The sequence below is a fragment of the Lissotriton helveticus genome, chromosome 7 (assembly GCF_964261635.1).
Source record: "Lissotriton helveticus chromosome 7, aLisHel1.1, whole genome shotgun sequence".
NCBI classification, from domain to species: Eukaryota; Metazoa; Chordata; class Amphibia; order Caudata; family Salamandridae; genus Lissotriton; species Lissotriton helveticus.
In genome coordinates, this window is record NC_136068.1 from 497,533,084 (window position 1) to 497,543,918 (window position 10,835).

The 10,835-nt window shown below is 46.2% G+C and overlaps 1 protein-coding gene across 1 annotated transcript; it reads right to left on the minus strand.

Annotated features, from left to right (window-relative positions):
- Window positions 1-2,623: 2,623 nt before the first annotated feature.
- Window positions 2,624-4,238, minus strand: LOC144766840 (uncharacterized). Its single transcript, XM_078650560.1, has 2 exons — window positions 4,073-4,238; window positions 2,624-3,797 (listed from the first exon to the last, which is right to left on the minus strand). Exons 1-2 carry the CDS (start codon window positions 4,227-4,229, stop codon window positions 2,812-2,814), a joined length of 1,143 nt encoding a protein of 380 aa, XP_078506686.1. The 5' UTR covers window positions 4,230-4,238; the 3' UTR covers window positions 2,624-2,811.
- Between the last annotated feature and the right edge of the window lie 6,597 nt (window positions 4,239-10,835).

Genomic DNA, 10,835 nt, shown 5'->3' on the forward strand with positions numbered 1-10,835 from the left:
CTGCTAACATTCAGGAGACTTCTCAAGACCTGGCTGTTCGAGCACCTTAAGTTCCTCACGGGTGGGTAGTGCGCTTTATAAATGATTGCTTGATTGATTGATTGATTGATTGATGATCCACTACAATGAAATGCAATAGCTTTTACAGTGCTCTTACTTTTCCTGTCATTTTTCTCAACATGTGCAAAGTGCACATTCAAGTTTCTGTGTCTAAATGGGTAAAGATGTGGTGTACAAAATAAGACGATTTCGAGCTCTAACAATGCAAATATTGCTGTAGCTTAATTATCAAAATTAAAATTCGAGTTTTAGTTTCAGTGTGGCCTAATGGGTACAGTGTTTGCCAAATACCCCGGCTATTTAAAGTTATGTAAAGAAGAGAGTAGTTCTGGAGACATGTGGACTACACAGCCTGCCTTTTCCACAGGATTTCTAGGCGCATACTGGCATTCTACATTTTCTTGAGCTGGTTCTTCAGCAGGTTCCTTTTCCCTAATGGTGTTAATGGGTACTAGAGCGCGCACTGCACAGAATTACAAAAACAGCAAAGTTTAGATCCTACATTTTCACAGACTCAAATATCGGTGTGGCCATGCAGAGCTCTGATGGGACTTTGAAATAGCTCAAACACTTAAAGGTATGCCCAGTTCTGTATAGCCCTCTCTAGCACTGCTGTTATCTAAATGATTGGAGAGGGTCACATGCACAAGCTCACAAGTGCAAGTTAAAAGCAGTTTTTGTAGAAAAAATAGGTCAGAACTTTAAGGAGCCTCTTTTAAAAGAAATGTTTGTGATTTTGACAGTTATACTGTCCCCGTTAATTATGAAGGCTGTTGGGGTGGCTGCATAGCTTAGTAACTTAGGGCCCGATGTAGGTAGGCCGTTACCGATCGGTAACGGCCGAAAATACCGAATCTGGGCCCTTACCGATCGGTATACTGGCATCGAGATGTAGGGCACAAAAAAAAGTACAAATCGGAGCGAAAACCGAATCGGAATGATTACCGAATGTAAAAGAATGCGATACGTACATACCGAAAATCGGATACAGTACGAATCGGTAACACACCGAATCGGATGCAAACACCGAATCGGTGCATGTACAGAATCGGTAGTGACACCGAATCGGACATAAGCCGAATCGGTGCATGTACCGATTCGGTAGTGACACCGAATCGGACATAAGCCGAATCGGTGCATGTACCGATTCGGTAGTGACACCGATTCGGACATAAGCCGATTCGGTGCATGTACCGATTCGGTAGAGACACCGAATCGGACATAAGGCAAATCGGAGAACCTACCAATTCGGTAGATTCACCGATCGGGAAAATCCCCGCTTCGGACAGATGGGGAGATGTAGGGAGACACAGAAACACCGATTTTGACTCAAAATCGGTAGAATCCACTCGGCAATTACCATGGATTACGATCAGGTGGTAACCAACTCCAACCCATAAAAACAGCCCCAAAATGCATTGCAACTTGCAGGATGGCAGCTTTTTATGTCATAGCGAGGCGGCTACGGCTACAGCAGCAAGGAGAGAGGGAATGGCAAAGAGAGGAGCAGGTATACAGACAACGTATCACCCTGGTCATGCTGACAGATGCAGAGATCCTACAGCGGTACAGGCTGGACTCAGAGACCATCACAGACCTCATTAGGGACCTCCAACCCCTGTTGCAGCACCCCACCCCAAGGGCACACGCAATCCCTGTGCAGGTGCAGGTGCTATGCTGCCTACACCTGCTGGCGTCTGGCAGCTACCAAAGTGTAGTCGCTGTGGCAGGAGGGGTGACCCAGAGCAGCCTGTCAAGGTTCTTCCACAAGTTCCTTGATGCCATGATCCAGAGGATGGCCCACTACATTTCCTTCCCTGCAACCCAGGCAGAACTTGTACAGACCAAAGCAGACTTTTACCAGATGGCAAGATTCCCCCACATCATTGGCTGCATAGACGGCACACACATTCCGATTTGCCCACCATCTGACACAGAATACATCTACCGCAATCGGAAGTCCACTCACACCATCAACGTACAGGTGATCTGCAATGCGAAATGCACCATCACAGACCTGGTAGCAAAATTTCCGGGTAGTACCCACGACTCCTACATTTTCCAACAGAGCGGCATCTATGCACGGCTGATGGCTGGGGAATTTGGAGAAGGATACCTCCTAGGTGAGACACATCATCAGCCCCCCATAACCAAAAACAGCAAAGTGAAATACATGTATGCATGTAAGTAATTTTACCCCTTTTCCTTCTAGGCGACAGTGCATATGCCCTCCGTTCATTCATTCTCACCCCCTACCTCAACCCCTCTACACCCAGCCAAAGGAGGTATAACCGTGCCCACAAAAGCACCAGGAATGTTGTGGAAAGGACATTCGGCATCTGGAAAAGCAGGTTTAGATGCCTGCACAAGAGTGGAGGTGCAAGGCAGTACACCCCCATCACCTGTTGCAAAATCATAGCTGTCTGTGCAATGTTACACAACCTTGCGGTGAAGAAGGGCACTGAGGTGGAGTTGAGTGACTACAAGGACCATGATGACGACGAAGCTGTGCCACTAACACAGCCAGCTGGGGTGTGTACGCCAAGTGATGGCAGATATAGACGTGAGGAGATAACAGCAAACTATTTCTGAGTGAGTACAAATGCACAGACAGGTGAATGGTTGTGTTGAATAAGCAATTTTTAATACTGTTGCTACACAGTTACTGCACTGATGTGCAACAAAAAAAAGGTGTAATGTCAATGAAAACAAAAGTCTAGGGTCCAGGTTGCCTCACCCGCCCTTGCTAGGCTATTTCTTTGAGCGCTTTGCAGCCCCACTGTGGTGTCCCTCACCCCCTTCAGAATGACCAGCGGCATCTGCGGAGCGCCTGGTGCTCCTGCGTGGCTCTGACGCAGCGCTGGCCGGGCTGCTGCGGCTGCTGCTGTCCCCAGCATCCCCCAGGTCCAGGGCAGGATTTGCGGCAGTGTTAGAGATGATCAAGGCCTCCATTGCTGTCGTGATGCGGGCCATTCCCCTTGTCAACTCTGCGGTATTTTGAGCGAGACTAGACTCCATGTTGGCACCACGCTGACAGAGTTGTGCCGTTGCTGCAGCAAGGCGGCTCAAGGAGCGGTTCTGCACCCGGGCATCCCGCCTGCGCACCACCTCTTGCTCCTCCATTCTGCCACATAACTGTGTGATGGCAGTGGTTAGCCTGCCTAAACCTGCTACTGCCTCCTTGTTGGAAGCCACAAAGGCCTGAAATCCTTTCACCATTTCCCCCATCTGCAGGTTGTGCTGCAGGAGCTGGCGTTGGCATGCCATGATGGATTTCGCCTGCTGCCTTTGGATCTTCACCATATTGCCTTCGAGGCCCCGGAACACACTGGCCTCCCGTGCTGGGTCTGCAGTGGTGGGAATGGCACGGCGCCGGGTACTGCTGCTGCCCGCCTGCTGCGTGGGCTGGGGTGCCACTGGTGGGGGTGTGGTGCTGGCCGGGGCCTGAGCCCCTGCTCCCAGGACAGGGTGTACTGGAGCCACAGTGGCAGGAGCTGGTGTAGGTGGAAAGAGCTCCCTTGTCGGGGAGTTCTCTGGGGAGAATTGCAAGGAGGGTGTGCTTTGCATTTGTGGGGAGTTAAGTGCATCAAAGTCAATTTCCAGGTCTCCCTCAATATCCAGGCCTATGGTGTTTTCCTCCTCCTCCTCGGCAGCCTGACTCGTGCTCGGCCCTGCGAGTGCAGTGGTAGATGGTGCTGCTGCCTCCTTTGGCAGTGTTTGTCCGCCTGATGGTGCCCCTAGGTACAAAGAAGCATTTGTAAATAGAGTACCGATGTATTACAGTCAGTACAATTAAAGCATTCCACATGTCCTAGCATCTCCGTAGAATGTGTTCCACTGTTTCATGTCTTGTGATTCTGCACTGCCATATTTTGATACCTACTGCTGACTGGATGTACCATGATGCTTGTCTCTTGTATGTTGGTTGCAGTACTGTGCTGGGGTTTGGCTATGCATTGTGTCTAATGGGGAGGTGTCTGGTAGGGTGTGTCCTGATGCGCATGCCTCTTACCTGTAGCTGTAGCTCTGGCTGAGCTGTCCAGGGTCCCAATTCCGGTCACGCTCTCCCTCTCAATGGTGCTGGAGACCAGTTCCTCCAGCTCGGTGAGGGGTGGCGCCGGGTTCCTGCCACCACCAGTGACTCCAGCCTGCTTCTGGATCTCTGCCATCTTCCGTTTGGTCAGGCTGCGGATGTCGTAAAAGCGCTTCTTCAGCTCATCCAGGGACCTGGGGGTGACACCCACAGCGTTGACCTTCTGACCGATATCGCTCCAGAGCCTCCTCTTGGTGCTTTCTGGCACATTGAGGGACAGCTTTCCGAATAGCTGCCGGTGCACCCTCACCACCTCCTCAACCAACACCTGCAGCTCGGTGCTGCTGAACTTAGGCTTCCTCTTCTGGCTGGACTTCTGGCTCTCACTCTGGTTTGCCATCTTGGTCTGAACAGTTCACTACCTCCTACTCCCACTGCTGCTAACTGTGACTGCTCAGCTCAGGCTGGCTCTCCAGAAAGTTCTTAATTGGCTGCACCTGCCAGGGTTGCCACTCCCTGTTTGGGAGGGGGAGGGGGAGCCACCTCATTGGCTGAAGCGGCTTTTACCGAATCGGCTATCTCCGAATCGGATATTACCGATTCGGTAAAATCCGAATCGGTATCATCCGATTCGGAGATAGCCGATTCGGTTTCTTCAATGCATTCCTATGGGCTTTTTGGCCATGGGTGTGTTTTCATACCTCCGATTCGGTAATTGCCGATTCTGATTTTTCCGAGTCGGCTAATTCCGATTCGGTGGTAGCCGATTCGGCTAGTTCCGAATCGGTGGTAGGCGATTCGGTACTTTCCGATTCGGTCCGTGCTGATTCGGTACGTACCGATTCACATTACCGATGCCGACCGATTCCCTATTATTTCGCTGTTTGTTTCCTACATCTCGTTTTCCGATTTCAGAATACCGAATCGGCCCGCCTCGGTATTTTGGAATCGGAAATTCCCTTTTACCTACATCGGGCCCTTAGTGCTGAAGGGTCTATATTAGACTATGAAAGCATGACAGCAGGTCATCACCATATTTTAAATTTGATATATATATATATATCGAAAGAACCTCCTTCACCTTGAAAAGAGTAGAAGCCACAGCAGGGGACAGTGTGGAAGCCTTTATTCACACCAACAAGGCGAATGCATTTCGGCAATATTTAGCCTTCTTCAGCGCCACAAGTGTCCCGGGGAAACTTCCATTCACGCCCCAATAGTGTCCTGCTGCCTTTAGTAGCCATGTGACTTTGGCCCTGCCTCCGATGTTAAAGGCCCACCTGTTGCAGTTCCGGGCATCTTCAGGAACTGCAACTCCCAGAATTCACCAGTTTGCTTCCAGGTAGGTAGTGCGCTGGAATGACACCCAAGTGGTGAGGCGGGATGCAGGGTGGCATGAGTGGCACCCCAGGTCTTGTTTGTAGTGTGAGCCAAAGACCTCCTTGTGTCCCCTTACCGCTCCAGCCCCGAAGTTGCGGTTCAATTATTCACGGGGGCGGCGGTGACAGTGCACGCTGCCCTGTAGCGGGGAGAATATCCTCGCAACCGTTTCAATCTTTCCTGCACCTCTTGGCGGGCCCGGGCCGAACCAATCCCTTGGTGACGTAGAAATGCCGAAGCAAAGCCAGAGAAGTCCGGGCCAACTTAGTGGAGCGGGGGCTTCAAAACTGCGTCCCTGGCAAGAACGCAGACAATATCGAAAGAACCTCCTTCACCTATATATATATATATGTGTAAATTTGTAATTCTGTAAATGCAATTTATACATTTATTATATAGCCCTCGTAGTACTAAACAATAACAGGGTGAGCTGGTTTGGAGCGGAAGCTATTTCTTTTCAGTAGTTTTGCTTCTATTTTGGTCTGCAGCAGATGAAGAAAAAGAAATATATGTAATACATTATTGTAATTTTGAAAGAGCAGCTTAACAATAACTCAATCACTTTATATTAGATTTCCTAAATATTACATGGTGGGAGAACAAACTGCTAGTAATGTACAGACAAGAACATAGCAATTCAAAAGTGCTAATATATAAAATAATAATTATAACTTGCTTCTGATAATATCTCGGGGCATTCGGGTGCTTCGGAAAAATAGGGACAATTTATGCCAAATACATGTTAACATTTCTCAGGATATTGTCACGAGTAATTTAAATAAATTTAATAAATAGAAGAATTTACATAGTGGTTGCAATGAAATTATGGCTTCATTCAGCCCTCTTGGAACAAGATTGGACACTACGGGTCTGTTCTGGGTCAAAGAACTAAAATGATTGACCCCTTTATGGTTCATCTTGCAGTGTTGATAAACACGAAACTTAAAGAAGGAGACCGTGTCTTACAGGATTGTAACTTGCTGCAGGGAGCGTCACAATGCAACTAACAAGACTGGCTATAGGAAGCATTGCAAATTCTGTTTGGGGCAGGGTAGACTTCACTGTTTTCTTGAGGAGTAGAAACTTTGTGGAAGATAAGCAAGGTGGGGCTTGACTTACTGAATAACATTACCAAGGAGCGCAGCGTATACAGGATGGAGGATAAGGATGCCAGAGAGGAGACAATAGTAGGGATCAGTGTTATTCTTGTAGATGCCAAGAGACTTACAGGAGAAACAGCATTACATTAGGAATGTTTTCCAGGAAAACCAAGGATCAGCATAGCAAAAACACAGCCCAGTGTTTTAAGATGAAGGTACCAGACACGTCCACGGAGAATACCAGGTTTCCAACTAAGGCAGGGGATATAGTAATCGATTTCTTAATTTTAATATGAACGCGCCCCACCAATTTGCTGGAAGATAAATCCTCTGTTACATTTTTGCAACATTATATTTTTTTTAATAAATAGGATTTACTTTCAAGTACTTGAGCACAGGTCAGAATTAGCTAATAGAGCTCTAACTGCAGCGGTGAGCATTAAACTAGGCCTACAGGAAGAGAGACTATTTTAGTGCCAGCTTCAGAACAACCCATGTCTATAGTTGAAGAAATAGGTTTTACCCTAAACATTTGGGCCTCATGGTCAAACACCTTCAGGACTAACAATGAACTATGGGCCTCATTTATGGGGTTTTAGCGGAAGGCAGCGCCGCAAGGAATCGTGCTGCACTGCCCTACGTCAAAAGAAAAGCGCAAAAATGTGCCGTATCTATAGCGTGCCTGCGTTATGGGGCTGATTGATTTTGTGTAGGAAGGTGTCCTTTCCTGCACAAAATCAATCAATTCAAGCGATTTCCTCTTTTTATGTGTGCTGCAGAATGCAGCACACATAGAAAAAGGAAAAAACAAGGAGAAATGAAAATATTTCTCCTTGTTGCACCTCCCTAACACCAACCTTGGGGTGGCGTTAGATTCTGACACATTCCCTAACTTAAATTGTATCGTAAATCTGGGAATGCTTCAGATTCCATGGGTTTTGGGTGAGAACATCCAGAGCAGCACCATTGGAACGCCCCTTTCATGCAGTGTTCTGAGTGAAAGGGGCACATATTTACAAGACCATGAAAAGCCAAGTAAAGTGCCTTTACTTGGCCTTTTAAATATGCCGTGGCACATTGCACCACAGGAGCTTCAAAAAAGAGACATTCCTGCGGCGCAAAACTGCCAAAAGTGGCCTCATAAATGAGGCCCGAAGAATATTACATTTCCATTAAGACTTGTGTATGTGTTGAGAGATGATGAATGATGGTGTTAGACTGCAATTTTGATAAACCTGAAGGAAATATGGCTTTACAGATGACTAAAAACAAGGTTCTAGAACTAGTGAAGTGAGAGGTTTGGAGAAAATAAACTACAAAATTGAGGCAACATTGTGAAAAAATGCCCTCCTCATAAAGTGATACTTGAAAAGGAGAGGATTGTTAAAAACATGTTCTCCCCATAAAGTAACACCCAAGGAGAATACTGACTTCCCTTATGCACGTCAGGACAGACTGTAACTTCAGGCAGAGAAGAGAATAAAGCAGTTGATTTAGTCTCTCTTACACCAGAGTATCATTAAACAAGACCACTAGCCCATTTAATAGTCATATTATTCAACTGTCAATGGGCAATATAGGGCATACATGATTTACGCAAAATAAACAAACTTGTGGTCCCCTTAGCACCTGTCGTGCCTGACACCAATACACTATTATTTATATTTTATACCTGAAGAGGCAGAGTATTTTTCTTAGCTCAGCATTTTGAAGAATTAAGGTCCATCAAGAGAGTGACTTCCTATTTGTCTTGAATGTAAAAGATACCCAACACACTTTCTTCACTGAGAGTCTCACAGTCAATGCACAGGCACTAAAGAGAGACTTGGACCACCTACACCCGGAAGGTGGTAGCGTCGTCTTTCACTACTCTGATGACTTCTGTATGGCATCTCCATCACTTGAGACCTGTGAAAAAGACACTTTAGCTCTTCTGAACAACCTCCAGGAGAGAGGACATTAAAAAAGACTCATTGTCAAAATTCCAGTGCAGCCTAAAAGATGTGACTTACCTGGGTTCTGTGATAGCTCAAGGTACACACCACGTATCACCTGACAGAATAAAATTGATTTAGGGCATGCAGCCCCTGTCCACCATGAAAGAAATAATGTATTTCCTGGCAATGATGAACTACTGACTCCAGTGGATCCCTGAACACAAATCCTATGATTCCATCTTGAGACAATGTATGTTGAAAGATGCACCCACCAATATTGTACAGACTAATGAATTTGCAGTCTGTTTCGAGAAACTGAAGGAGACATTGTGTACTGTGCCAGCATTGGGGCTGCCTGACTATAAACTGCCCTTCCATCTCTATATGTGGCATACTACTACGCAACTTGCCCTTCAGCAGTGACATGGCATCAGCAGTTGTGATGGTAGAGAGGATGGTTCCGATTGTGTTGGACTATATGTGTATTGTTTAGGTGCCATATTCAGTACAGTTATTGTTATCATCTAGAGCAACACAAAATGTTTCGGCTGCCAGGCACACAGGTTATGAGGCCACCTTGTTGTCTAATGCTAAGATCACAATTAAAAGATGCACACCTGTTAATTTGGCAACAGTTCTATCTGCAATAGGTTATTTTGACGAGACCCCTAAGCAAGCATCCTAGCTGAGGGGAATACTGTTAACCTTTACATTGACTCACAGTATGCCTTTGGAGTTGTCCATGATTTTGGCCAGCTGTGGCAGTATCATAGTTCCATAACAGCAGAAGGGCTTCCCATTCAAAACGACCCTTTAGTAAAGAACTTGTTAAAAGCAATACTATCAACCAAAAGAATAGCAGTAATAAAATGTGATGCCCACACTCGAGCTAATACTAAGATAGCCAGCGGTAACACAATGGCTAACACAGCAGCAAGCCAGAGCATGTTACAGCCAGTTCAGATTGTGCCTTTAATGGCAAACAGCATTCCAAACAGTCAGCTAATTCAGAGACCATTGTTGTTAGCTGATGTGAACTAAGCACAATGGTCTGAAACACCAGTTGAGCAGAGAGTGTGGATTGCTGCATAATGTGAGCAGAATGGTGAAGGATTGTGGGTCTACTGGGATGAGATACCTGTGGCCCCATGCAGTATGTTCCTTCGCCTTACAAGGCTTGAGCGTGGACCCACTGATATTGCACAAGGGGGGATGAATGCACTAATTAGACACGACTAGGTTTGCACTAGGGATAACAGCTTACATTGCACAAATCTGCTCCCAATGTCTCGTCTATACCTAACATTCTAAATGTTGGTACCCATGCTACACATAATAGCTTGCCGGTACCGCAGGGTCCCTTTACCAACTTGCAGATAGATTGTTCTTCCCAGTGAATGATTTGAAATATTGCTGGTGTGTGTGGATGAGTTTTCAAAAGGGGTGGTTGAGTTCCCACAAGGAAGAAATATGCAGCAATGGTAGCACAATGCTTGATGAAAGCCATCGCTCTGGTTTGGGGTCCACCAGGGCATACATAACGATAGAGAAGGTGACCGTGTAGCTGCAGTAATGCAAAAAATATGTTAGTTTTTGGGAATAGAGTGGAAACTACATGCCCCATACCACCCCCCAAAGTTCATGCCAGGGGGAAGAGGATGAACTCCAAAATAAAAAATAGATTAGTTAAGACAACTGATGCAACAGGCCTCAAATGGCCTGATGCTCGCCTTTAGTACTGCACGCCATAAAGGCAAACCCATCTAAAGCTACTCTGGAGACATGGTCATGGTGACAAAAATAATAGATGTTTTGTTGGTTTTGGGTGGACTGAACCACAGATGGTGAATGGACGCCCTGAATGGAATAATGGAACAAGATGAAGTGCTGCAACACCCACGCCTGAGATGGAGGTACTTGTCAAGAACTTACTTGGACAGATTGCCCAGGAGCAGAAAGATGCTTGTTCCCAATGCCCTTCCAGGAATCCAACCACATCTGTAAGTTCCTATTCTTGTGTTGTATGTTTCTTAATTGAGAATAATACTAGCAGTTTTGTTTCAACAATATTAATCTTTTAACTCATCTTTTACAGCATCTACTTGCGTGTCTGGAGACCGACGGAGAAAAGCTGACTCGAGTCTTCATTCCGGTAAGAAGATGTTGTTGTCTTACTTTAGTCTTTTCTTTTCTCTGGAAATCTTCGAAGCAAGTTGGTTGAGAAGCTTGCCAAATATTCACTCTTTTACTGTGCCCGAACTGTGTAATAATACTATGGCATTGCTATTCAAAATCTAACCCCTCGTACGAGAGATAGTTCAAGTT

Coding starts and splice junctions, on each gene's coding strand:
- LOC144766840 (XM_078650560.1), bottom strand. CDS start 4,229: ATGGCAGAGATCCAGAAGCAGGCTGGAGTCACTGGTGGTGGCAGGAAC. Junction 3,798..4,072: donor AGCCAGAGCTACAGCTACAG/GTAAGAGGCATG, acceptor CTTTGTACCTAG/GGGCACCATCAGGCGGACAA.